General features: G+C 31.4%; 2 protein-coding genes across 2 annotated transcripts; both read left to right on the top strand.

The window, feature by feature from the left end:
* The first annotated feature begins 5,919 nt into the window (after positions 1-5,919).
* Positions 5,920-17,754, top strand: LOC145326933 (uncharacterized). Its single transcript, XM_080170382.1, has 17 exons — positions 5,920-6,051; positions 7,486-7,580; positions 7,986-8,135; positions 10,361-10,439; positions 10,942-11,122; positions 11,457-11,527; positions 12,017-12,140; positions 12,606-12,678; positions 13,162-13,248; positions 13,379-13,456; positions 13,737-13,776; positions 14,186-14,238; positions 14,899-14,948; positions 15,374-15,479; positions 16,423-16,507; positions 16,873-16,947; positions 17,666-17,754. Exons 2-17 carry the CDS (start codon positions 7,545-7,547, stop codon positions 17,752-17,754), a joined length of 1,377 nt encoding a protein of 458 aa, XP_080026508.1. The 5' UTR covers positions 5,920-6,051; positions 7,486-7,544.
* An 87-nt stretch (positions 17,755-17,841) lies between these two features.
* On the top strand, positions 17,842-24,706 carry LOC145326609 (uncharacterized). The gene is made up of 11 exons (XM_080169979.1): positions 17,842-17,850; positions 18,000-18,078; positions 18,474-18,506; positions 18,694-18,738; positions 19,226-19,255; positions 19,818-19,895; positions 21,475-21,524; positions 21,716-21,778; positions 22,520-22,582; positions 23,232-23,316; positions 23,727-24,706. The coding sequence occupies exons 1-11, from the start codon at positions 17,842-17,844 to the stop codon at positions 23,804-23,806; spliced, it is 615 nt and encodes a 204-aa protein (XP_080026105.1). The 3' UTR covers positions 23,807-24,706.
* Positions 24,707-26,433: the final 1,727 nt, after the last annotated feature.

The following is a 26,433-nucleotide window of genomic DNA, read 5'->3' on the forward strand; positions in this document are numbered from 1 at the left end:
TGTCTTTTTTTTACATATTTATTTCTGTATGCTTAATTAATGACTTTAAATATAGAATCCTTTAAATGGACGTACATTAGTTTAAATGCTTGAGTATAGAGATGCTTCGTTTATACTATTGTGCCTAGTAGTAAGGAGGGAGGGTACATTGGACTGTAAATTACACTGGTACCACTACCCATGGTTTGATGACAACGTTGGCCTAAAAACTTTGGTTAGTTCAAAACAAGTAGTGTTCAAACTTTTCAAACAATGATTTTAAAGTACAGAAGGGAATATTTATCGTCCAATGTCTTATCTTTGAAAATCCCAGGTCCAATTGCAATAGAAATCGCCATTGCAAAATCGTGTGAGATCTTACTAGACATACTTTTTTTTGAGTTTTTTTTCTATATTTAGTTTGATAAAGATAAAGCAAGTCTGAAGACAAAGTAATGAAAATCCTTTGCATTTGTTTTCAATATTTAATGAACTATCTTCCTCTCTCTCTCTTCTAATCTATTAGATTAAATTATCCTGGACTGGTCATCAAGTTGAAGAAAGTTGGTTACAAATAGCCTAAAACTTGTTCTGGACCAGTACAAAGCTTTCCGTAATATGAAGGGTATAATCAGACATATATTCTATTGATTTATTAATTTCCGGGGTTTTTTTTCTACTTAAAGATGTTGAAAATCATGCATTTCATTTTTAAAAGCGAAGCTTTTCTATAATTAGGGTCGGTCCGTCCGTCCGTCCGTACGTCCGTAACGGATAGCTTTTTTCGTTAATTTAGACATGTTAGAATTGTCCTATCGATTTCAAATTTTGCATGGTGATTCCTTTAGTAGTTAGGTACGATTTAAAAAGCGTAGCAACTCTATAATCATTACCAAAATGTCCGTACGTCCATTTTTAACATATTGATTTTTTTACTTTTTTAAATAGTTTTTTTCGTTAATTAGGGCATGTTAGAATTGTCCTATCGATTTCAAATTTTGCATGGTGATTCCTGTAATAGTTAGGTACGAGTTAGAAAGCGTAGCAACTCTATAATCATTACCAGAATGTTCGTACGTCCATGTTAAACATGTTGATTTTTTTACATTTTTAACAACAAATTTGTATGTGACCTAATTATCCGATTGGTCTGAGTTTTGGTATACTGATTCCTGGGACAACAAAGTACAATTTTATAAGCGAAGCAACTCTATAATGAAGTCCTAAAAATGTAAGTATGTCCATAAACATTATCCTGTATCAAGCAGTTTTTCAACAAATTTACTTTTACAATTTACAATTTTGCTTTGACTCTTATACATTCGCATTCTGATTATTCAGTTCTGACATTATACAAGTGTTAATGTCCGTTTGTCCTACCGTTTCAGAGCTTCGCTTTTATGGATGTTGTCATCCTTGTTTAATTAAAAGCAAAGAAAACCTAGTCACGACCCCCTACCCGCGTATACACAAAGCTCTTTAAAGTGCCTATAAAAAAATACGTAAATATCTTTGTCCTCCACATTATTTTGAAATTAATTAAAATTAGTTTTTAAACCTAAAGTTTTAAAATATAAAGGGGTTATGTGCTCAGAAGGCACCTTGGGGGAAGTACTGTTTTTATTCTAGTCTACCTCTATTAACAAAGCAAAAATGAAAATATATTTATCTGTAAATTAAAAGTCTATTTCTTATCCCCCAAGCCTATTAAATAGAAAAAGGATTTGGAAGGAATAATAATGAGATAGAATCTAGAATTTATCGCATCGTATAATAGACAGCTTTCTGCGGATATTAAAATGAAAAAGTATAAGATTAAAACCAGTTTTGTTATCCCCGAGGGGCTGAACAACCGGACAAACAAAAAAAATTATGATTTTTATGTTAGTATTCGTGGAAAATTGTCTGTAATACGATGCTATATATGCTTTTTTAGTATGGCTGAGAACTGGTTCTAATCCAGCGGATATTAATCGGTATGAAAGCCATACTAGAAACATAACTAGAAATACCTTGATTCAATACATAGGTTATGAGTATTATATTTGCAAACAAATGTGGTTTTCTAATAGAATAGTGTAAAAAAATAGTAATTGAATCTTCACACAAAACTTTAGACCTCTACTTTAGTTATGTACTAGAGGCCTCTAGGGGCACTTGAGGAGGGGGGAGTCGAATTTGATAACCCAATTTTTTATTTTAGATTTTAAAAGAAAAAGTAAAAAAAAATATTTTGGAGGTGAAATTTTTTTTTTTTTGGGGGGGGATGCCGGTGCCCCTATCATTTTTAATTTTAGTTTGGGGGTTGGGGGTATTCCACCTCCCAAAAAATAGTTATAAACCTTCCCGGGACCTATGAGAAGCTACCCTGTTAAGAAGAACCCGATCGGTTCAGCGGTTAGCGAGATCCTTCGCTACAAACAAACAGACAGAGAAACAGACAGACAGACAAACAAACATCGTTCTAATTTGTATTATACTAGCGGCTGCGCCCCTAGCATCTAGGGCTCTATATTCAAAAGAATATAGAAGGGCAGAAGAATAGCCTAAAACCATACCCAAACCTATTTATAAAAATAATATCCTAAAACCATCTCAGGGCCTATACGAAGCTTCCTTCTAAAGGAGAACTATATCGGTTTAGTGGTTAGAGAGATCCTTCGCTACAAATAAAAAGCTTAGTACTTTATATAATAGGATATAAATAGAAGAATAATTACAACATCCATACATAGCGGAGCACAATCATAGAAGTTGATTAAAGTCCCTAAGCAGATTATGACGTCATACGATAAAATAACTAATGTGAGGCCAGCATAAATTTCACCATTGGTCACCAGTGTATACTGGCCTCTCATAGGCTATTCTATCGTATGGCGTCATAATCTGTGGAGGGACTTTAATCATCTTCCAATGATATCATGGATAGACAAATGAAAGAAGTGAGTTATAGAGCAAAAAAGGATAGAATATACGATAAATCATTCAAAAACTTTATAAAAAAATATGATTGTATCTTTCATTATAACCAACAAACAGTCCGACTGACCAAGTAAATTATTCACTGGATGCTAATTAGAATAAGAAATTTCACCTCAAATCTTCAGCTGTCTGTCTTAAATAAATCATATTTCTTCCATAGCGTTACGGACGGACGAACAAATTAAACTACAGAATAGATTTGCTACTTAAATATATGTTAAGATGTGAGGCCTAGTTTTAGATAGTTTGCTAAAGAACAATTGTGCCAAGTTTTACACAAACTTTTACAATTAAACAAAACAAAACTCAGAAGATATGCGTTTAGAGCAACAAAATGAAGACATACACCCAACATACCGAAAATGAACGCAAATATAACAAAGTACAGAGATTTATAACCACAAAACTGAAAACACTGCTTCTCAAAATCTGTTTTGTACATTTTAGAAAATTAGATTTTTAAAAGTTATTTCTCGCATCGTATTATAAACGGCTTTCCGCTGATATAGAAAGTACAATTATGAGATTAAAACTAGTTTTTTTTAGCCTCGAGGTGCCGAAGTCACCGGCTAAAAAAACTGGTTTTAATCTTATGATTGTACATTTCTATATTCGTAGAAAGCTGGATATAATACGATGCTAGACATAGTTTTTTCGTATGGATGAGAACCGGTTCCTATCCACTGGATTCGAATGAATACGAGAAAAAAGTTTGTACAATAATACAGTAATACCATATGTACAAAATACGTACTGTACAAAATCGAGCCTATAATTAGCCAACCAACATCAGAATTGGTGCTAAAACAAGGATGATTAAATTATTTTATGGAAAAAAAAACAATATGCACAGTAAAATATTAAATGAAAGGGGAAAAGTCAGAACATTTCAGAGCAAATAAAAAAAATTGAATTTTTTATTTATATCTTGTCATCCAACAGCAATCGTATAAACGCAAAGTTGATTACTTAGAAAATTAAGTTTGAAATTCACAATTTTATCTAAAGATATGGCAACTAGCTGAAAATGACGCGTAGATTTCATTTTTGGCAACCAGAAATCCAAAGAAATCTTTTTCAGAATATTAGGTTTGACAATTATTGGATAAAATAAATTTCCATCCCCTTGGAGTTCCTACAGAGTAATAATGAGAAAGCAAAGCTTATCAACGCTGTAAAGTTGGTAATCCTTGTAATAAAGTAACAGTATGTATGTTTGTATATCTGTTAGTACCGAAGGATCTCGCTAACCGCTAAACCGATATGATATTTTTTTTATTGTTCCTTTAAAATAAAAAAATAGTAGTCGAAATCAACCCCCCCTCCCACACCTCTGCCCCTATAGGCCTCTAGGGGCGTAGTCTCTAGTGTTTTCTTTGGAATGACAAATACAAATAAATTAATTTTACAGCCCTCCCATAATATACGTCATTGTTCTTGTGTATATTTTAAGTAGTTAATATAAATAAAAATAGTCATACAGGAAATAATACTAAATATATTTGATAAGCATTTTGTGTAAAACCCTATTAATCTAAAAAAGGCCAAATTTTTATTTCATGCCAAAATTGATAAAGTTAATTATTCTACCACAGAAAAAAAAGAGACAGTACGCTGTTTATTACACTGTCCCAAAAAATTTATAATATTGTTTCCTTATTCGTTGGGTTAACAACTTTGGGGACTTTAGATTAGTTGCTTCAATAAGTTGAGTGTTCACACGTTTCAACTACTAATTTTATTCTTCAGATGGGATAATTTTTGTGTATCATCATTGGGGATGTACATAAATCTATCGGACATTGTCTTATCCCTTTAGATTCCTAATTCTAGGAACACTAAATCTTCAGGTAAATGCTTGTATAGCAAGGTACATTATAATCCACTTCAATCATATAAAGGCATAAATAAAAATACAATACAGTAGAATTAAAATAATTCGTTTACAGAAGATTTTACTTTCATTACCGTTATATAGTTTACTACAGGCTACACCCCCTTTAGAGGCTTTTAGTGGCACTTGAGGAAGAGGAAGTTGAATTTTTTTTAAAAATTGGTGGGGGAGGTCAACTCCCCCCCCGCTTCAATTTTGATTTTTTATCTATAAAAATATGATGGGTAATTTTAGGGATAGTGGTGGTAACCTCCCCCAAAATAGTTATGAACCTTCCCGGACATATGAGAAGCTACCCTGTAAAGGAGAACCATATCAGGTAAGCGGTTAGCGAGATTCTTTGATACAAACAGATAGACATCCTGGTACTTTATTATAGGGATAGTTTGCTTATTTTTAAAATGGGGGCTCAAATTGGTGCTTGGTGGGATATTGCTATAGTTAGTTTTGAGTTTTAACAACTTATTAAATAGTTTAGTATTATGTTATTGTAAAATATGGGTGGTGTTAGACTATGTGTTATAGCCTTTACCTGGCTTAAGCTAATATCTTTGGTGCATGCTCAACAAAATTGTGAACTAATTGAAGAAATCAGGGATGTGTTAACTTTATCTTAAAATAAATAGTTTTTGTACATATTTATTGTATTGTATTGTCCCTAATATAGCTGTGTAGGGATGCAAAAATCTCTGAAACCCTATCTAAGTGATTTGTTATGAAATTTTAACTATTTGGTTTAAACTTTAAACATACTAATAATTTTAATACGCAAAGAGATCAACTTTTTTAGCACAATACTGGGCCTTACGTTATAGTACATTGGCTTTTTGAAAAAATTTTCTGAGATTATGCATTATTTATTGCATAATTTCTTTATACCGATGAATTCATACCTAGCATCTAAGGGCTTTGCGCCATGAGAAGAGAAATGAATGATTGTTGCATAATAGAATGTGCCACTTTGCACCACTTTTAATTCCTGTGACGTCATAAAATGTGGGAGATGAGAGGAGAAGTGGGAAAGAAAACCCCTAAAAAAGAGATGGATAATATGGCGTCAAAAGTGGTGCAGATTAGGCTTCGTCAAAAGTTACACATTAACTGAAACAGAAAGTTTGTGACTGTAGAATACTCTCCTTCCATTTCCTCAGATGGAGAACAAAGGTTGAACCCCTTCTCCTTAAAAATATCAAGGGGTAAGTTTAATATTACAAATACCAAGATACAGTATAACTTTTTTTGTAGCAAAGATACTCCATAATTTAAAATGCCCGTCTGTATGTATGTCTGAAACGTTTTGGGGGAAACGTGATTTACTCGGCTCCTATTCAAGATAGACAGCTGAAATTTTAAGTGTAGATTCCTTTGAGACACAACCCAATCTTTCCCGATTTTGTATAATTTTTGATGGAACACGACTCCAGTGACGTCATATTTTTCTTTCCCGAAAAAGGGAAGGGGGGATGAAAATCTCTTCAAAAGAGATGGGGAAAACCCCCTTTTCACCCATCTCTTTTTTTCTTTCCCCCTTCCCTTTTTCAGGAAAGAAAAATATGACGTCACTGGAGTCGTGTTCCATCAAAAATTATACAAAATCGGGAAAGATTGGGTTGTGTCTTCCTTTGACATATGTCCATCTAATCTATATATTGTTTTGTCCATCTGTCTGTTACTTGGGGTGCTAGATCGATTCCTAGATTGTCAAGTTTTTTTTCTCAATTCCTATTCAAGATAGAATGCTGAAACTTTCAGATATTAATTTACTTTACATTTAAAATATTTTCACCAAGTTTTATTAAGATTTCTTCATTAATTGGGGTGCCAGATAGATTCCTAGATTTTTAGGTTTTCGTGATTTTTTCTATTCCTATTCACAATTGACGGCTAAATTTATCAAGGATTGAATATGCTCATATTCTACATATTTCCATCTAGTTGCGATAAGATTTGTCTATTAATATCGGTGCTAGATCGATTCCTAGATTTTTAAGGTTTTTTTGTGATTCAAAAGTTGTGTGATTTTAAAGGCTTCGTGATTTCCCTATTTTATCAAGTTTAATGATTATTGTATGACACTGCTCTATAAGAAATTTTTCCCCGATATCAATTTATGATTTTTTAGCTTCGCTACTTATGAATGTTGTCATCTTTGTTATTTTATATTTATATAATTATTTTTTTCTTAAATTCAGAGAGAGGGGAGAATGGGCTTTTCACTACACTAGTCCTCAAAGTTTTATAACAGCGTTTTCTAATTCGTTGGCTTTTACTTTGGGGACTTTTAGTGAATTTTGATTAGATGGATCATTAAGTTATTTATTTTATGTATTATCATTGGGGATGTACATCAATTTAATATCCATTGTCTTATCCCTTGTGATCCCTGAAAAAACTTGTTCAAAATTGAACTCTTAATCATCAACAAGAGTGGATCATAAAACTGTCCTTCTATTATTTTATACTGTTATAAAATCATCATTATAAAATTGCAAATTTAATGTCAATAAATTAAATCTATATTGTTAGTTCTACATATTACAAAAATGAAAGGAATATTAATAAGCTTTGACCATTTGAGGTGAAAAGCTATAATTTATTCTGCTAATTAGATAACAATTTTGTTTTTTTAGGAAAATGGAAAGATTTGTTTACAGATTCAAGTGATAAGAGCTGTAAAAGACAGAAGCTTATGCAAAAGTTGGAACTGCAACTTATTGACAAATCCACAGTTAAGTTTTTAAATATAAATAATATCATCAATGATGTCTTTTCTGGAAACAACAGAGATCAAAACTATTACTATTGTATTTTATATCCGATTATATAAAGTACCAATTAGCTTTTTAGCATAGGATCTTGCTAACCAATGAAAATAAATAATTCTCCTTTAAGGTGAAGTTTCTTATAGATTAATAACATTTTTGGCAAAGGGTATCTCCAAGAGAAATCAACTCCCCCCCCAAAAAAAAAAAAAATAATTGTTTAGTGCCCCTAGAGGCTTTTTTTGGCGTAGTTGCTAGTTATATAAATAGAATTATTGATTCCACATTTTAGAGGATACAAAGATTATAATCGATTGATAAAATATGTTTGTTTTTTCAAACAAAAAGAATAATTCATTCTTTATATTTCAGATGAAATAAAGAGTACAATTGATTTGAAGAATCCTGAAACCCCAGAACCCACAGAACCCTGTATGGAGTACAATATCAAACTAACTTTAGAGTATACAGATGGAACTATTTTAGAAAGACATGATGAGTTTGGGCCTTTTTACAAGGTACCTCTTAACCAAGCATTGTTCTACCTTTTTGTAGTCAATAGATATAATCAAAGACATATTCTCTAAATCAGCCAATAGGAAAACAATAGAGAAACAGCCATACTATTTTTTAGAAAGTTTACATATTTTACACTGAGTAAGGGCTACTTGGTTAAATTATACGTGTAAAAATGTCTCCTCTCATCTAATGTGAACAATATGACAAATCATGTATTATAAGTCAGCTGTGAATAGAGCTAACTTTCAGGAAATTATGAGAAAAAATGTTGTTGTTGGTATTATTAGAAAGAGTTGTGTAAAACAAACATAAATAAGGTGTTTGTCTGCTAGAAATTCCTTTCAAAGTTTGATGAATTTTGTGGTTAGATGGATCATCTAGATATTTTATGCATATTTTTTAGTCTTTAATTTGTGGGCAGGGGCTGCCATTCAGCCAATTAATTACATTTGAAATTACCGAAAATTAATTATTTGTTGGGTAAGAAGGGGAGAAAAAAGAAAAAGTAGTTGAGGGGAAATTTTCACTTAGAATTGTTTTTCAGAATCACATTCCCTTTTCTCTTTTCATCTAGATACATTATGTATTTTTCTTTTTAAAGCAAGGTTTTTCTATAATTAGGGTAGGTCAGTCAGTCCGTCCGTAACGGATAGCTTTTTCGTTTATTTAGGCATGTTAGAATTGTCCTATCAATTTCAAACTTTGTATGATGATACCTGTAGTAGTTAGGTACGATTTAGAAAGCGTAGCATCTCTATAATCGTTACCAGAATGTTCGTACGTCCATTTTAAACATGTTGTTTTTTTTACTTTTTAACTTCAATTTTTTGTGATAAATTCATTTGATTGATCTGATTTTTGGATTACTGATTCCTATTACAATAAGGTACAATATTTTGAGCGAAAAATCTCTATAATTAAGTTCTAAAAAAGTCAGTATGTCCTTAAACAGAGTTCTACATTTAAACCTTACAGAATGGGGGGGGGGGGCTCCAAGAGCCCCCCCCCCCTCTTGTTTTTTCAATCTCATTTTTTTGTAAGTAAGATGGAGAGCTGTAAAAAAGCGGCTAAGGAGCGGTCTGACCGCTATGACTAGAAAAAGTAATTTTCTCTAAAAATACACACCAGAAAAAAAATTTACGTCTTTATCTGTACCAGGAGCCGACATGGATGGGGGGGCTCTTGGTTTTTTCTTGGTTTTTCTATAATTAGGGTAGGTCAGTCAGTCCGTCCGTAACGGATAGCTTTTTCGTTTATTTAGGCATGTTAGAATTGTCCTATCAATTTCAAACTTTGTATGATGATTCATGTAGTAGTTAGGTACGATTTAGAAAGCGTAGCATCTCTATAATCGTTACCAGAATGTTCGTACGTCCATTTTAAACATGTTGGTTTTTTTACTTTTTAACATCAATTTTTTGTGATAAATTCATTTGATTGATCGGATTTTTGGATCACTGATTCCTATTACAATAAGGTACAATATTTTGAGCGAAAAATCTCTATAATTAAGTTCTAAAAAAGTCAGTATGTCCTTAAACAGAGTTCTGCATTTAAACCTTACTGATCGGGGGTGGGGGGGGCTCCAGGAGCTCCCCCTCCCTCTAGTTTTTTCAATCTCATTTTTTTGTAAGTAAGATGGAGAGCTATAAAAAAGCGGCTAAGTAGCGGTCTGACCGCTATGACTAGAAAAAGTAATTTTCTCTAAAAATACACACCAGAAAAAAATTTTACGTCTTTATCTGTACCAGGAGCCGAGATAGATTGGGGGGCTCTTGGAGAGCCCCCCCCCCCCCCCCCCCCGATCTATTAAGGTGGGAATTGGGGCCCGATCTGTAAGGGTTAAGAAGTTTTGTAACAAATTTTCGTATAATTTTGTCAAAACATATATATTCAAATTTTGTATATACACTTCTGACACTCTATAAGAGTTTATGTTCATCTGTCATACCATTGTAGAGCTTCGCTTTTATGGATGTTGTCATCCTTGTTTAGGCTTTAATTTGTTGGTCAAATAGGTTATAGATTAAATTAAGAGGTTTGTTGTAGTTAGAAGGTTTGATCCATGCACTTGTGCTGACTGTTTTTAAATGTTGTTATTTTTTTATGAACTGATTTGTAAAACTTGTTTACCCTATATATGCAGATTTTATAGGTCCCTAACAGAAATTGTTGTACCTTGACAACTTTCAAAGTTATACAAGCTAATGTTTCTATATTATAGGAAGTAAATGATGTTGAAAAGTTTGATGTTAAAGATGAAAATATTGAGAAGAGAAAAGATGTTGATTTTGAAATAAAAGGTAAAATTTAATCTAATATTCATGATTTACTTCTATCGTCATTGGAGTGCATAATGATTAAATGTATGTATTAGCCAATATAGCTGATTAAACTCACCTGCAGTGACTATGATAGTGTGATTGACTTTTTGGCAATTTCTAGCCCATGCGGGGCCAATTGCCTAACCCTGCAAGGCAATCACCTAACCTAACTTAACCTAACCTAACCCAAAATAACCTTTCAAAAGCTACTGTGAAAATACGACGAATAGCCCCTTAAGAGGCATTGCCAGTAAAGGGACTATACCCGAATTTTTTATTGGCAAATGGCTAAAGATAGGATAGATCTCAAAGAAGAGCATTAATATGATTGAAATTACAGCTTTGAATTCTATTTCGAATTTCTTATTTTTAAAAGCGATTATTTTTGGGTTTGATGAGTTCCAGTGGTTATAAGGAAAATGAGATTATTAAACCAGTATGAATCTCCCTTTCTTGTTAAAGGTTAAGAAATATTTGTTAGGAAAAACTTTGAGCATCAGTTGGAGTAACCTGTGTGGCCAGAGTATGGCTATCTATGTTGGAACTGAGTCTCCAATAGCTACTTTGAACAAAGCTGACCTTGAGAAGGGCGAGTACACTGTGGAGCTGGAGGGATGTCAGGTTATCAGCAAAGAAAAAGTCTTCATTGAGACTTTTTTCACAGGAACACTTTAAAATATTTAGCAATTACATAGTATAAATCTATATTATATTTGAGCTGACTAGAGGATAAAGTTAGTTGTAAACGAATATTCAAAATTTATTTTACCTTGCATAGAGGAAATACATTTCAGGACTTATACAAAGAATTTAAAGTGATTAAAATGTTTTGCTATCCCTAACATAAACTATAAGTTTCCAGGTATAATGTTTCAAGTCATTATTCTAATGGACCCAAGGAGACTTAGATTAACTCCTAATACTGTATTTTTTAATTTAAAAGTCATAAATGGGTCTCAATCTTTAATGATAAACAATTTTAATGTGAATTGGTATAGATGAATATAAACCTGGCCTGAACTACTATGAATTGGCAGTTGCTATAAAAGATATTATTGTTTCTCCAGGTAAGAAGAATACAGCGTAAAGAGGCACCAAAAAAAGACATCATACAATAAAGTTGACCAATGAGAAGCCAGTATACACTGTAATTGACCAATGGTAAAAATTATACTTACCTCTCATTGGTTATTTAATCATATGACGTCATTTTTTGTTGTTTTTTACGCTGTCTTGGTAAAAAGAATTTTTTTTCAGGTAAGAATTCTGGTGACATGAAAATGAAAAAGATTAAATAGTTGTACATAAAATATATGCCTACATCTCAGTTTTTGTAGAAGATAGGTTTATAATGAAATAAATGAATACAAGATCTTACAAAAGAGTTATCTAATGAGTATTTTTATATATTTATTAGCTCTAACCCTTGACAGTTTAATATGTAATATCTGTGTAAAATTTCTTATCCATTAGGAGTTTTTGATGTACATGAACCTTAACGTACTCAAAACTTACATAACATCTAAAAAAGGAAAAATTCCATAAACATTTTTCAGGAGTTGATGACTTAGACAAACCAAAACTTAAAGAGGCTGAGCTAGAGATTCCAAAGGACTGGACCAATAAAAAATGTAGGGATATGGTTGAATATTATGTAATCTATGCTAGTGGAACCCATAGGTATGTATGCTCTTGTGGTTTTAGATTTAGGCTTTATATTCAGCCAGTTGTCTGTACTGTATCGTATCATAGACAGCTTCCTGCGGATGTTAAATAGAAAAATTAAAGATTAAAACCAAAACTGGCTATATTACGATACTTTTTTCCAGTATGGCTGAGAACAGGTTCTAATCCAGTGTATAATAATAAGTTTCAAATTCACACTAAAAAAAATAGTTAACCAAGGAATATGGAAAAAAAGAAATTAAGTTTTTAGACTGTAAAGCAAATAAGTAGCAATGGTTTCTTATTTTACATTATAATCTAAAATACCCTATTTATAGAGCAGTTGCACTGCCTTTAAGTTTAAAATCCTGCTTTTAGATTAGAATATAACGAAGTAAAGATAGTTACAAAGTACATCAACAATCCTTGCTCAAAGGTAACTTAACATTAAAAATAACAAATAATTGTTTTTGTTTGTAGAGATGATTTTCTTATTTCTGGGAACAGCAAAGATCTAAGTCAATTCGTGATAAAAGATAGTCCTTGCAGTAAGGTAAATTTTTTTTTAACAAGTTTTCAATATTGAGTTTGAAACATTTAAGATTTTCCTTAGTATTTAGGTGAACTACTTGACTTGACCCTATTTCATCGAGACAGGGAGGGGGATTTGCCAAGGGCTTGATCTTTTAGGGTTGTGCAAAAATAATTTCTATCTTTATGTATGTACAAAAAGGTCTTGTAGAAAACTTTCACGGAAATTTAGTATTAGTCTAGGTCTATTAAGAGATATGGCCATAGGAAAAATATTAAAGAAAAAAAACTACACATTGAATTCAGAATGTTGATGTTTTGTCCGTTTTTAGAAGCCTCTAGCGGCAAAAAAAATATTTATTTTCATTCTATGTTTAGAAAAAAAAATATCTAAACAAACGCTAGGTGGCACTAGATATATTTTTTGACATTTCTCTTGGGAGGATAGTGGTACCCTCCCCCTAAATAGTTATCAAAACATCATTTATATTTATGTTGTGTGTAGGTGACTGTACAAGTGGAATCACGTGCAAAGCATGACAAAAATGAAAAAAATATTCTTTTGTCAGCTCAGCTAATCACAGATCATCAGGTATTTTGCAAGAACAGACAGACCATTTGAGGTATAGACAGGCAGACAATCAGACAGTCTTATAATACACTGACAGACTGAATGAGGTTTTATATTCCAACAGACAGGCAACATTTTTTTTTAAATTTAGGGTAAAATATTGGAACCCACATTGGTGCAAAAGGATACTAGTGTCAGAATAGACATGGGAAATTGTATAACTGCGCAGGTATTTATATAATATTTATGTATGGAAGCTATTATATTGCTCCTAACTTTATATGGCTGTCTGACACAAATTTAGAAGAAAATTATGATGTTTATGTAAGACAATCTAAATTTTATTTCTTGCTTTTGAAATTTACCCTGCAGGCATGATCAAAAAATAGGTTCGATTTTTTCTTCATAATTTCATAAAAAGAATAATTGTAAAATATTGAAATTTTCAAGTTAGGTCAGTTATACTATAAGTTATGAATTGGCTTTATGCACCATTTTCTACATTTTAGATAGACTTTGATCTTGAAGTTAATGGCGAAGATTCTTCAGGTAAAATGTATTAAATTCATAAAAGATAAATAATTTTAGTTTAAATGAAACCAAAACTTCTTTATTTAGTTGTTAAGATACTAGAAGCCTCTAGGGGCATAAGGGAGTGAGGAGTGGTAGTAAATCGATCCACTACTTTAAATGTTTGTTTAGAAACAAAACTTTTGGAAATTGGGCGGTTGGTCACTTGTTCATGGGGGGATTTCTCTACGGAGGGTTAAGATAACCTCCCCCAAAATAGTTATAAACCTTCCCTGGAAGTATTAGAAGGATTTATTTGTACATACTGACAGAGAGACATCCTGTTACTTTATATAAGGAAAAGAAAATAAACAAAGTCAAAAAGTGTAGTTTAATAAGCTTGTATAAAATGATAAATAAAGTATAAATATAATTTGAAAATATTTAGATAAAATTATTGGACCCTTTCCTTTTGACTTGGCACAAATTAAGACATTAAAGGTAACAATCAAACTTTCGATTTTAATTTGATAAAATTTATAAACGCATCATATTATTGACAGCTTTCTGCGGATATTAAAATTGTCTGTAATAAGATTCTATGCATGATTTTTAAGTATGGCTAAGAACCAATTCTAATTCGGATATTAATGGGTTTCGAAACCATACTAGAAAATAGATTTTTAAAATTATGTACTTGTTAAATGCGTAGTAAGTTTACATTTATTTCTTTGTCTCCCTGGCTGACTTATTCCTTATATCTCTCTTTTCTTCTTTCTCTTGGAATTCATGTTATTTGTGTATCAAGAAAATAAATGTATAGAACCTCTATGGACACTTAAGGTGAGAGGGGAAAAAGTCGACCCTCTACCCCCATTTTCAATTTGAGTTTAAAAAGAGAAAATATTTTTTTTTTGTAGGGGGGTCATCTTTTATTTGGAGGGTGAAGAATCCTTCCCAAAAATATAAAAATATTTTTTTTAAACCTGGACTTATTAGAAACTTCATCGTAAAGAAGAACCATATCGGTTCAGCGGTTAGCGATATTCTTCACATAGACATAAAAAGAAATAAAAGGATGATTATAAATATTATTCACATTTTAGAATTCGTAATTGACAATTTATAATTTTGATTAATTAATTTTAAATATCTTTGTAGGCTTGTGTTATGTATGAAGCTCAATTAGTAGATGACAATGAAAAAATCGGGTAACTTATATTAGAGAATTTTGATTAAAAATTTAGAGATCAATAAAGGATGACAAAATCCATAAAATCACAAAAAAAATCTGACAAAGTCTAGACAGATATTCACTGTAATAGAAATAGAAATTTTAAAAAGTAGAAAATCACGAAACCTCTCATATCAATATACAAGTCAATTTTTAAAACCTGACCGAAAGACAGGTGGACCTTGTCAATTTTAAATTTTTAACAAAATCATAACTTTCTATCTTGTTTATCAGCTAGTAATTTCACATTTCTCCTCATTCTGTTTCATACTGACAGACGGACGGACAATTCAAATAAATAAATACAAAACATGTTGGAAAATCCAACAACTGTATAATCATCTTTAAACCGAACGGTAATCGGTTTTGGCTTTACAATCAAATATTGTTCTTTTTTTTCAGAAAACCTTTGGAATTTAAACTACCTGCCAAGAATTTTCCTCCCAAACTAAATGTTGTATATATAGACCAAGAAAACACGGCTCAGTTTAATGTTTTAGGATATGAGGTATTTTTTTCTATATGGCTTCGAAACCGATTAATATCTGATGAATTAGAAACGGTTCTCTGCCCCGTTTGTTAGCCCCGGCCTTCGGCCCCTCTAGTCTAACAAAACTATTTTAATCTTATAAGATTAATAATAATAACTATAATTAGTCTGATACTAGCTTTTCTAGGATGCTATTTAAGTTAGACTGCTGACTTTTAGAAAGACTTTCCTCATTAATAAGCATCTACTCTAAAATTCACTTTGTAAGTGTGCCAGTTGTTAACAGTATGTGAAGAGAAAAATGTTTAATACAACAGAGTAATATTATTGTCAAGTAGTTAAAAGTCAATTTATAAGATAATCACTTTAGTGATGTCAAGAAAGACCATGGAATCCAGATTTATCCAGAATATTTGAAGGAAATTGTAAAGGTTGTGTTAATAAAACTTAGAAAACTATAAAATAAGAAAAAAGTTCCGAGAAAAAAAGCATTCATTTGAAAATTAGATTACCAGTATATCAGACTGACGTAACCATTCTGTAATTAATTACTAGGAAAATCTCCCTGGAACTCGTTCAACCCATATTCCTAGATATTAAATGCCACTATATACAAGAATTAAATTTAAGTTGTTTGATAAGGGTTCTTAGATTGTTTATTACATAAATATCACAATAAAGTTTTTATCTATGAAATTATATTTTTTAAATCCAGCCATATCATAACAAATTCTTTCGTCTGCTATACTCAAAACTAACAAAGCGAGTTAGTTTTTATATAGTTTCTATAAGAAATGACGTCATACAATGCAAATTACCAATGGCAGGCCAGTATGATGTGATTTTTACAGACACTATATAAGGCTTTTGATGTCAACTTATAGCATATTATCTATCGCAATGGCCCTGAATCATTTCCCGTTGGATACAAATCGGTTCTGTAATTTATTTTGTTTCTTAGGCCTGTGAGGATGTTGATACAACCCAGGTTGAGATTAAAAGCAAAGATAATGTTACAATTGAAGACTCATACTGTACCGGAACAGGTAAAAGTTTTGTAGGAGATTTAAAAGCAAAGCTTTTCACATTTTACATCTGTATTTCCTAATTTAAAAAACTATTCTATTGATTTCTTATTATTATAGGGATACCTTTAATTACCTTTATGTCTTAAGTTATGACGCACTGTCGGGTTGAAATTCGAACCTACCACCTTGCTAACGACTAGCGAATGCTCTACGTATTGAGCCACGGTTGCGGTTTTTTTTTAGGGAAATATGTAAGGTGCAAAAGTTTTGCATCTCTTAATTCATACTTTCGTGTCAAAACCATATCCATTATTGTATATGTTGCAATCCTTTGAGATCATATTTAGATTGAAGAAACCTTATGATAAAAAACTTCCTTTCAGGTCCTTGTAAACATAATAGTTTGGTTGGATTGGCAGAAGATAAGCTGACTGCAAGAGTTAGGGTGCATTTCCAAGGTAGTATAACCATAGAAAATGCAAAGCTACTCTGTAATTCAAAATGCCTGTCTTTCTGTGTTATACATTTTGATTTTCTTGGCTCTTTGTTTGTATATTAAGGATAGAAGGCTATAATTAAAAACAATTGGAATTAGAACTGTATTGTTATTATTTATATAACTACCCAGGTAATACTCACTAACAAACCTAGCTGGGTTATCCGTGTTTAACGCAAAAATAGTTTTGACTTTACCAATGCATTTAAAGTTGATAAAATACTGCAATATTCCATATCAATAAAGACATATTTACACATACAAACTTTTATACAAAATACCTGTTTTTTGTTTGTAGTGAAGGATCTCGCTAACCGCTGAACCGATATGGTTCTCCTATGCAGTGAATGTTTCTATAGGTCCAGGGAAGGTTTTAACTATTTTTGGGGGAGGTATCTCCACTCTCCCTATAAAAAATGTCTCCCTCCCCTTTTTCTTTTCAAAACTCAAATTAAAAATGGAGAAGGGTGGGTACATTTTCTTCCTTCCACCCAAAGTGCCCCTAGAGTCGTCTAGGAGCGTAACTGCTAGTACTGCATATAGTTAAAGAGTGCACTTTAGAGAATACGTATAATTTGATAAACAAAAAATTTAGTAATTTGAAGGGTTATTTATGAGATCATAGTGGATATACAAACAGAAATACAAACATGCAGTCATTTGATTTAATTTTAATTAAGATAAAACAACCTCAGAATGGTCAGAATCAATAAACCTTCAGGAAAACAATATTTATTTTATAAGATATAATTTTTACAAAATAATCTGATAACAGGGGCTTTTACTCAACTCAATTACAGATCGCTGATAACCCTTCCCCCACCAACCCCCCAAAAAATAGCTCAAAACTAAGGAGATGGTTAGAGTTATCAGTCTTTTACAAAATATTAAATAAAAAAAGTTTCATAAATTTGCTTCGCATAAATACCGCAATATATAGATTCTAAAGAAACAAATAAAACAAAAATCTTATTTGATAGAGTAGCTATAGAAATATAATTAATGTTTGATTAGCCAAGAGAAGCGAAAGTTGATGTTATTCTTTTTCCGAGTACGACTAGACCTACTTCTGAAAGAATAACAACAGGTCCAGGTAAAGATAATTTAAACTTTCAAATTCGGGCCCCTAATCTATAGGGAGGGGGGTCATTCGTTAAGTAACTTATGCAATATGCAACTCTTCTTGAAACCTTTTTTTGATCCATTAATCCTGGCGGCTATTGGAGCCATCTAAAATCAATGCAAATCCTGGTATATTTTTGGAGGCGCGTAATCAATATTTGCTCCAAATTTTTAGCCCTCTAGCTCTAATAGCTAAGATTATAGGGAAGGGGCCTTGAATGCCTTCTGCACCTTATATAGTAATTCAAATCGCAAAATTCAATGACTTGGAAAAAAGCATTGACTTATGCCTTGACTTAAGGGGTTTTACACATTGATAAATATGCTACAGAGCATAAATTGTTCAAGTTTTTATTTTATTTTAAGATACCAATCAAGCCACAACAGCTAGAACCATTGGTAATTAAAATCTTTATTTCAAATTTTAATTAATATTTACACATTGTTCGCTAAAAAATATTTCCTGATTTATATTGATGATTTATTGAAAATCATGTTATTATTATCATTATTAGATTATAAATTAATTTAAAAAAACATTTTTTTTGTGATATGAAGCTTTACTCAATGTAACTTTAATGTTTAGGTGACATTGACGTAGTTGATATCAATGATGAACAAGATTCATCAGGTTTTTCATAAAGAATTTGGTAGTTTTTACAGGGATCTAAAAGGATAAGACAATGACCAATAAATCGATGTACATCCCCAATGCTGATGCACAAAATTACCCCTTCTGTATGATACAATCAGTGGATAAAATGTTTAGACACTTAACTGAATGAATTACCCAATCAAAGTTCATAAAAAGTTCCAAAGTTTTTAAGAAAACGAATAAGAAAACGTTAATATAAAACTTTGAGTACAAATGTAATAAATAGCCAATTTTTCTCTCTGGGTTTTCCTCACTCAAACTCCCCACCGCCCAAAAAATTATTTTAAATTAAAGTCGAAATAAAGGGAAAGAATTTTTGTATCTTCGTGTTTAATTAAGGTTAGGTTAGATTATGTTAGGCATATGGTAGCCCGCAGAGTTAGGAATATCTTTTTAGTTATAAAGCAAAAAAACTTTATTAAGAATATCAGTCATTTTTTTTTTTACTTTTTCTTCTGTTAAGGCAACACTACAAGAATTGGCTTACCTGCAGGTATAACTATATTCATTGATATAAAAACATATTGTTTTTATAACTTTTAAATATAAAAAAACATTGTTTTTATATCTTATAAACAAGGATGAAAACATTCATAAAAGTGAAGCCCTGAAACAGTAGGTTAATCTTACACTTGAGTGACAGAACTGAATAAGCAGAATATTAATGCGTACGTCTTAACACTTTGTAAGTAAATGTTTTGCAAAACTTCTTAAATACAGGATACTGTTAAATGACATACTTACATTTATAAGACTTGATTATAGAGATGCTTCGCTTATAAATTGTATATTATGGAAATAGGAATCAAAATTCAAAAAATCAGACGAATAAGATAACTTTAACCTATATTAAGAAAAAATGTTTTTAAAAAAATAACAAATTATGTTTTAGATAGATGTACGGTAAAGATTATAGGAAACTATATCGTACCTTATTGTCATAAGAATCATCATGCAAATTTTAAAATCGAAAGGACAATTCTAACCTGTTAAAATTAACGAAATATCTTTTAAGCTTGGCATTTATTGATTAATTATATTTCCTTGTTTGCTAGAAACTTTAAATGAAGAAGAAGATTTTACTACAATTGCGGCAATAGTAGGAGGTCTATGCGGTATAGTTCTAATTGTTGGTAGGTTATTTCAATATTAGTGCAGGCACTCTATAATTAGAATAGTTAACTCTAATGTCTGCAATTGTGGGAGGTCTATGCGGTATAGTTCTAATTGTTGGTAGGTTATTTAAATATTAATGCAGGCACTCTGTAATTAGGATATTTAACTCTAATGTCCAAAGTTAAATTGATGGTAGGTTATATGAATGGTAGTACAGATACTCTATAATTAGAATAGTTAACTCTAATGTCTGCAGTTAAGTTGGTGGTCTATGTGGTATAAATCTAATTGATGGTAGGTTATATTATATTTGAACCGATACTCTATAATCATGACATTTAACTCTATTTTCTGAAGTATAGTTGATGGTCTATGTGGTATAGTTCTAATTTTTGGTAGGTTATATTATATTAGAACAGCTACTCTTTAATTAGAATATTTAACTCTAAGGCCCCGCCACTAGTAAAATTTACTCTATAAAAACGTCTAGGTAAATGCCTAAAACATATTTTATTTTTAAAACACCCTGTTTTATTTCCAGCAATATAGCTTGTAATCCTTAACCCTTTACAGTCGGGCCCCTTGCCGCACCTTAATCGGTCGGGGGGGGGGGGGCGTTCAACGCCCCCCCTTATTATCTCAGTTCCTATTAGAGCTAGAGGGCTAATTTTTTTTGTGCAAGTCCCCTGTTTGATAATGAATTTCCGACCTTTTTTAAGTCTAAGTCAATTTTCGCTTCCTTCACCCTTTTATTTAACAACCTTAAAAATTTCAAACGGCTGTAATTTTCTTATTTTTGAAGCTAGAAGAAAATTTTTTTTCCAGAAAATGTTTATCTTTATGTAAATTTTACATTAGAAATATCAAAATATAAATTTCAGCGGCCGCAGCTGTACTTATCAGCTGCCAGCCGCCGCAGTCGGCGGTCGGCGGGAAAACGGCGGCGGATCTTCATGAAATTTTAATACGTTATGTAGACATGTAAGATAAGCTTAAGTTTAAAATTTGAAGTCTCTAAGTCAAAAATTGCGGCCACAGGAGCCTTTTAAAGATTTCTGGAGACCAGGAGGATCAGGACCTGCAGGATCATACCTGGAACCTGAAAGTGACTTGAACGCCTGTATTTCACATAAGGATGTACTACTAGAGGGTTTTTTAGTATTTTGGTATGATAAAATGCTTTGTTTTAGTCAAAAAAATATTTTTGCTCTTTACCTGGATGACCCTGCCAGGTTTGCTGGCATCCTGTGCCCGCCAGGATGGAGATATTCAAAAAATTCCAAATCTCAGTTATGTGTCATACCCAAACTTAAAAAGTCAAGCAGTTTGGGCTCTTTATCTTACAGAAAATGAGATAGAAAAAACCGGATGGGGGGGACGTTCAACGCCCCCCCCCCCGACCGTTAAGGGTTAAAATATAACATTTTTATTTTTATTAATTATCTTTTTGAAATTAATCAAAATTGCGAAAGCTTTTAATCATTTTTTTAAAATTTCTTTATTTTAAATATCTACTTTACGGTTCCACTAAACCTCCACCGTTTTCATATAGACTGATTTAAAGATTATGTATCTAGATTAAATCTATTTTTTAAGGATTGGCAGGTGGTGCAAAATACTATCTTGGTAAAACTAGAAGACGAGAGGTAAAAAATATTATTTTCTCTTTAAAAGGTTTTGGTTTTAACCCTCTAACCATAGTCATAAGAATGGAGGGAGGGTAGACATCTAAAGACAAAATACTTTAGAAACATTAGCCACTAAAATATGTCCCTGCGGTTAACAATAATATTTTTTTTCTATGTTTTGCGAATTTAAAGCATTTTTCTAAATAAAGGACTTTGTGGAGCTTCAACGGCAAGAAAAGAGCATGGAATCCAGATACACAGTTTTAGATAAGGTTCAACAATTTAGAAAAGCTTCGCTACAATCTTTTACTAGTTATTATCGCATCGTAAAGGAAACAGCTTTCCGCGAATAAAAAATGTACAATTAAAACTAGATTAAAACTAGTTTTGTTATCCCCGAGATGCCGAAGGCACGGGCTAAAAAAACGGGTTCTAATATTATGATTGTACATTTTATATTAGTAGAAAAACTGTATATAAAACTATACGATAAATGATTTTTCAGTATGGCTTATAACCGGTTCTAATCCAGCGGATATTAATCGGTTTCGAGGCCAACCTGGATTTTTTTTCAATATTAAAATTTTCTTTTGTTTTCTACAGCTGCCGATTTTATATGTTGAAAAAATAGCGGCTGTAGTTGCAACAGCTAATGGATAATAAGGAATTGTTTAATACAGAGGACAAGTGGCTAGATTTGTGGCTGCTGCTTCTCCAGAAACAGTGGCTGTACCTCGTTTCTTTCTTCAATTATTTTACTTCCAATTTTTGCTATAATATTTTCGTATTAAATATAAAAAAGGAGACTTTTAAATCAATTGTGTCAGGATATTATGATTATCTTTCAATAAAAAGAAAGTTGGCTAACAAACCGTAGTAAAAAATATTTATAGAATCAAAACTACGTTTTCAGACTAAAAATTGATAAACATTTTGAAAATGATTTTGAGAGTTTCTTTCTCTTGTTGTTTAAAATGCCATCATCAAGAAAGCTAGGACACTTTTTACTTTAGAATGAAATGTTACTGAGCGGATTTTATTTCAACTTTAGAAAAACTCCTAGGATAATTGACAAGGTAGATAGACAGATACATTTAAACATTAAAGTTTTTATTTAAAAATTAACAAATGAATGTATAACAATTACACAGTGTTTTAAATAAAGTATGCCTAATAAGGACATAACTAAACTTTTTTTAAAATTCCAAATGTTGCTATTTTGACATTAATCCTAATTGCTCTAGCAATCACCATTCCAAAATATTAAAAGTAAATTATTATTGTATGCAGAAATATTTTTCAATGGACCGTCACTGGCATAGACTTGTCCAGAAATACGCATTAAAAATGTAAAGAACTTTGCTATAAAAAAGAAACTTGTCAGTGCCCTGTAGAGCATAGTAACCAGCCCCTCCCTCCCCCTGAAAATAATGTTAGCGTTGTTGTTTGTTTGTTTATTCCTTCAGGTCAGGTTAGGCTTGGTTTTCTTGGGTACTGGGTAGCCCTGGAGGGTTAGGGCCCATCAAGTATAGGCCCCGAAGGATTAAGGCCCCTCGCAAAGTATCTATCGATTTATTTTTAAAAATAAGGGTTCTGTGCTTAACAAGGCACTTTGAAACAAGTCGTTGTAATTTTAAAAAAAAAGTATTGGTTCTTTGAGTTTTAGGTTGGTATGCAAAAATGAGTATTTCCTCTTTCATCCTTGAAACGAGCTTTTTTGTTTAGGATGGTAATCCCAAGCCTCGTCCGGGAAGCCTCCCCAAGGTTGAAGATATAAATAAGTTGACTGCAGATATAAATGAAGATGCAGGTAGTTATTTTCACCACAAACCAACGTTGAAGAAAACAAAAAGTATTAGTTTGATGCTTATTTTAGGTTATGATAGGTTCAAAGAGATAATTCAAAGTAAAGATACGATTCTGCAGGTTTAGATACACTCGCAGAGGCTAGAAATACGTTTTTCGAAAAATTTCATAGAGGTAAGGGGGGGGGGGGGGGTCAGGTGGTTTTAGACTATTTATTTTCAAATTTAATTCTTGGAATGTGTGAAGCTATTTTTCAGCCCCTTCCCTTCTCATTCAATAATATGTCTCTATATATTAGGGGCGCGGCGTAGTCTCCAAAACAAAATAATATTTTCTGTGCATCTAAAAGTTATATCTATGGTCCTAAATATTTCTTCTATATATCTACCCTATCAATATGATTTTTTATTATAGTTCGAAGGGACCAGAGGAATCCAACCATCAGACTCACAACAAACTCGGGACACACTTATGATTTAAAAGATCCTCTTTAATTCATCACTCTTTTCAGCCCTCATTGAAGCAGCGAAGATGCTATAAAATTAACTTTGATGTACGTTCTTTCATTAGTCTGTTAGTCCGTAACGCGGTATAGGGCTGCTTTCGTAAAAATACTTCTAACCAAAGAAAATCTTTAATACAATTTTCTTGGTCAGTAGGTCTATCAATGATGGTTTTAGTGCTTCGCTTCTTTTTGAAGCTGCTCATTTTTTAAAAACTGGATTAATTCATATTTAGCTTTTATAGTCATAATTGTATCATGAATAACCAGGGGAGGGGGGGGTGGACATTGTGCTGATTATCACACTAGTCTCCAAAGTTTTATAATAACGCTTTTTTATTTGTTGGCTTAAAAGGTTTTATTGACTTTTGGTTTATTGATTATTAAGTTTTGAGCGTCAACTTTATTTGTAATCTACAAAAGGGGTAATTTAGAGTATCATAACTGGGGATGAACAATAAATCAATTTATCGGCCATTGTCTTATCCCTTCAGATTTCTAATGATTAACACAGTTGGTGAAATTTAGGCCAAATTATGTATCATACAATTGTATTGTAAATATATTTGTGTAAAAATTGAAATGCATTCTTATGCAAAAAAAATATGAAATATATTTTGACAAAAAATTTTGGTGTGCAATCGCTTTCGCAAATAATAAAATCGAATTTTATCACTAAAGCATAAACTGCAATACATGTTTTTTCATTTTTCTCTCAAATTATTCTCTATTTTACTTGCTATTTTGTAAATTTTGCAATTGATGTAAAATTGCTAATATGATAATATGCAGAAGTGAATGCACTCTCCATCATATCAAGTATAATTAAGGAAATATTGTTATCAGCTTTGTATTTTGTATAACTATTATCAATAAATTATTTTATCAGAAATAATTCAAAGCAAGGCTTTTTACTTAATTTTTACTTAAAATAAAGTTAAAAATGGAACTAAAAACAAGAATGACAGTATACATATTTAGTAGAGCACAAAAAAACCGTGGATGGAGAAACAAACAAAAAAGTCAAAAAAAAATTTTGTCATTAAAAAGGAAAAAGAAATATGCGACGAATCATAAAATCAAGAAACCTTTTTAACAATGGACTATAAAAAGATAAACATCCTTAAACAAAATTATCCTATCTATATAGATTATAATTGTTGGTGGAAAAGTAATTACACTGTGATTTTGCACCAACCAAAAAAGATTAGTAAAAGTAAAAAAAGTTACAGGCTATTAAATGAGAGGCTTGTTTATAAAACTTTGGGTACCAGTATAGTTTAGTCTTATATCCCCTCCCCCTCCTTAACTAAAGATAACTAAAATCATTTATCCTTTTTAAAAGTATTTGATTTATTTGTAAAAAAAAATATATATATTTGTGCAGAAAAGTTAATTTATAAAATTAGAGGATTTTTTGGTTGGGCAATCTTGAAATTAAATAAAAGCTCAATTTCATTAAAAGGCTTTCTTTAAACGTTTTCTCTTTACCCAAAATTGTTTCTGTAGTAAAGCAAAAAAGTAAAATTAAAAAATAGATCAAATTTAATAAAGGACCAAATAAAGAATGGTATCTTGGCTAATTTTACCAACTGTTATGATATCAGATTATATTCTATAAACTTCATTTTTAGAATGATTATAATTTTGCATAAATCCAGAATCTAAAGTTACAATACATAAATAGCCATCATCAAGCAAACACAGAACAAAAATGCTTTCATCAAAATTAATCTTCCAATCTCAACTAATGTTAGAGCAAAAGGTATAAGTAAATATGCTATATGTTTTGCTTTATTCCAACTACTAATGATAAGCAACTAACCTAGCTTCTAGGGGCTCCCCAGGAGTGGTTAGATTCATTCCCTGACTAAATTCAATACTAGAAAATTTATAAAGATGTATAAGATATAAATTTATAAATCTGTGACAATATACATTTTCTTCATTCTGTATTACATTAAAAGTTTGATATATCCAGTAAGTGTATTAAGTCCTGTAAAATCTCGTACACGGCAAAACTAATATTTTTTTTTATTACTGAGAGCCTTGTATTAGTATTAAGCAGATTTAAAGCTTCGTAGCATAGGGGGTTAAAAAATGGAAATTTATATTTGCATAAAAAAATTTATTATGTTGTATTACATTTTGTGCTAAAAGCTTTTATCTCAATGTCTGACAAGATTTGTGCTTTTCTAGTATTCTCTAAATCAGACCAAAATTTACTAAAAGATTTTCTTTACATTTATATCATATTTTTTGTGTTAATTATTGAGGGCTATAACTAATTGCCTTAAGAAGAGACAGCGCAAAATGGCACCAAAAAATGACAACATACAATAAAGTTGTCCAATGAGAGGCTAGTATACATTGTAATTGACCAATAGTAAGATAAATACTCGCCTCTCATTGGTTATTTTATCTTATGACGTCATTTTTTGGTGCCATTTTACGCTGTCTCGCTTAAGACTGTTAAAATAAAGTCTTATAAATAATAAATAATTTTTTGCTTTGTAATAATTTATCTCTTATTATACATATATTTCTTTCTTGTTTGATTTGAATAGTGAATATAAACTTAGAGATCTAAAGGGATAAGACAATGGCCGATACATTGAT

Source organism: Acartia tonsa, chromosome 8, assembly GCF_053477335.1.
Source record: "Acartia tonsa isolate MP-2025a chromosome 8, ASM5347733v1, whole genome shotgun sequence".
In the NCBI taxonomy this organism is placed as follows: domain Eukaryota; kingdom Metazoa; phylum Arthropoda; class Copepoda; order Calanoida; family Acartiidae; genus Acartia; species Acartia tonsa.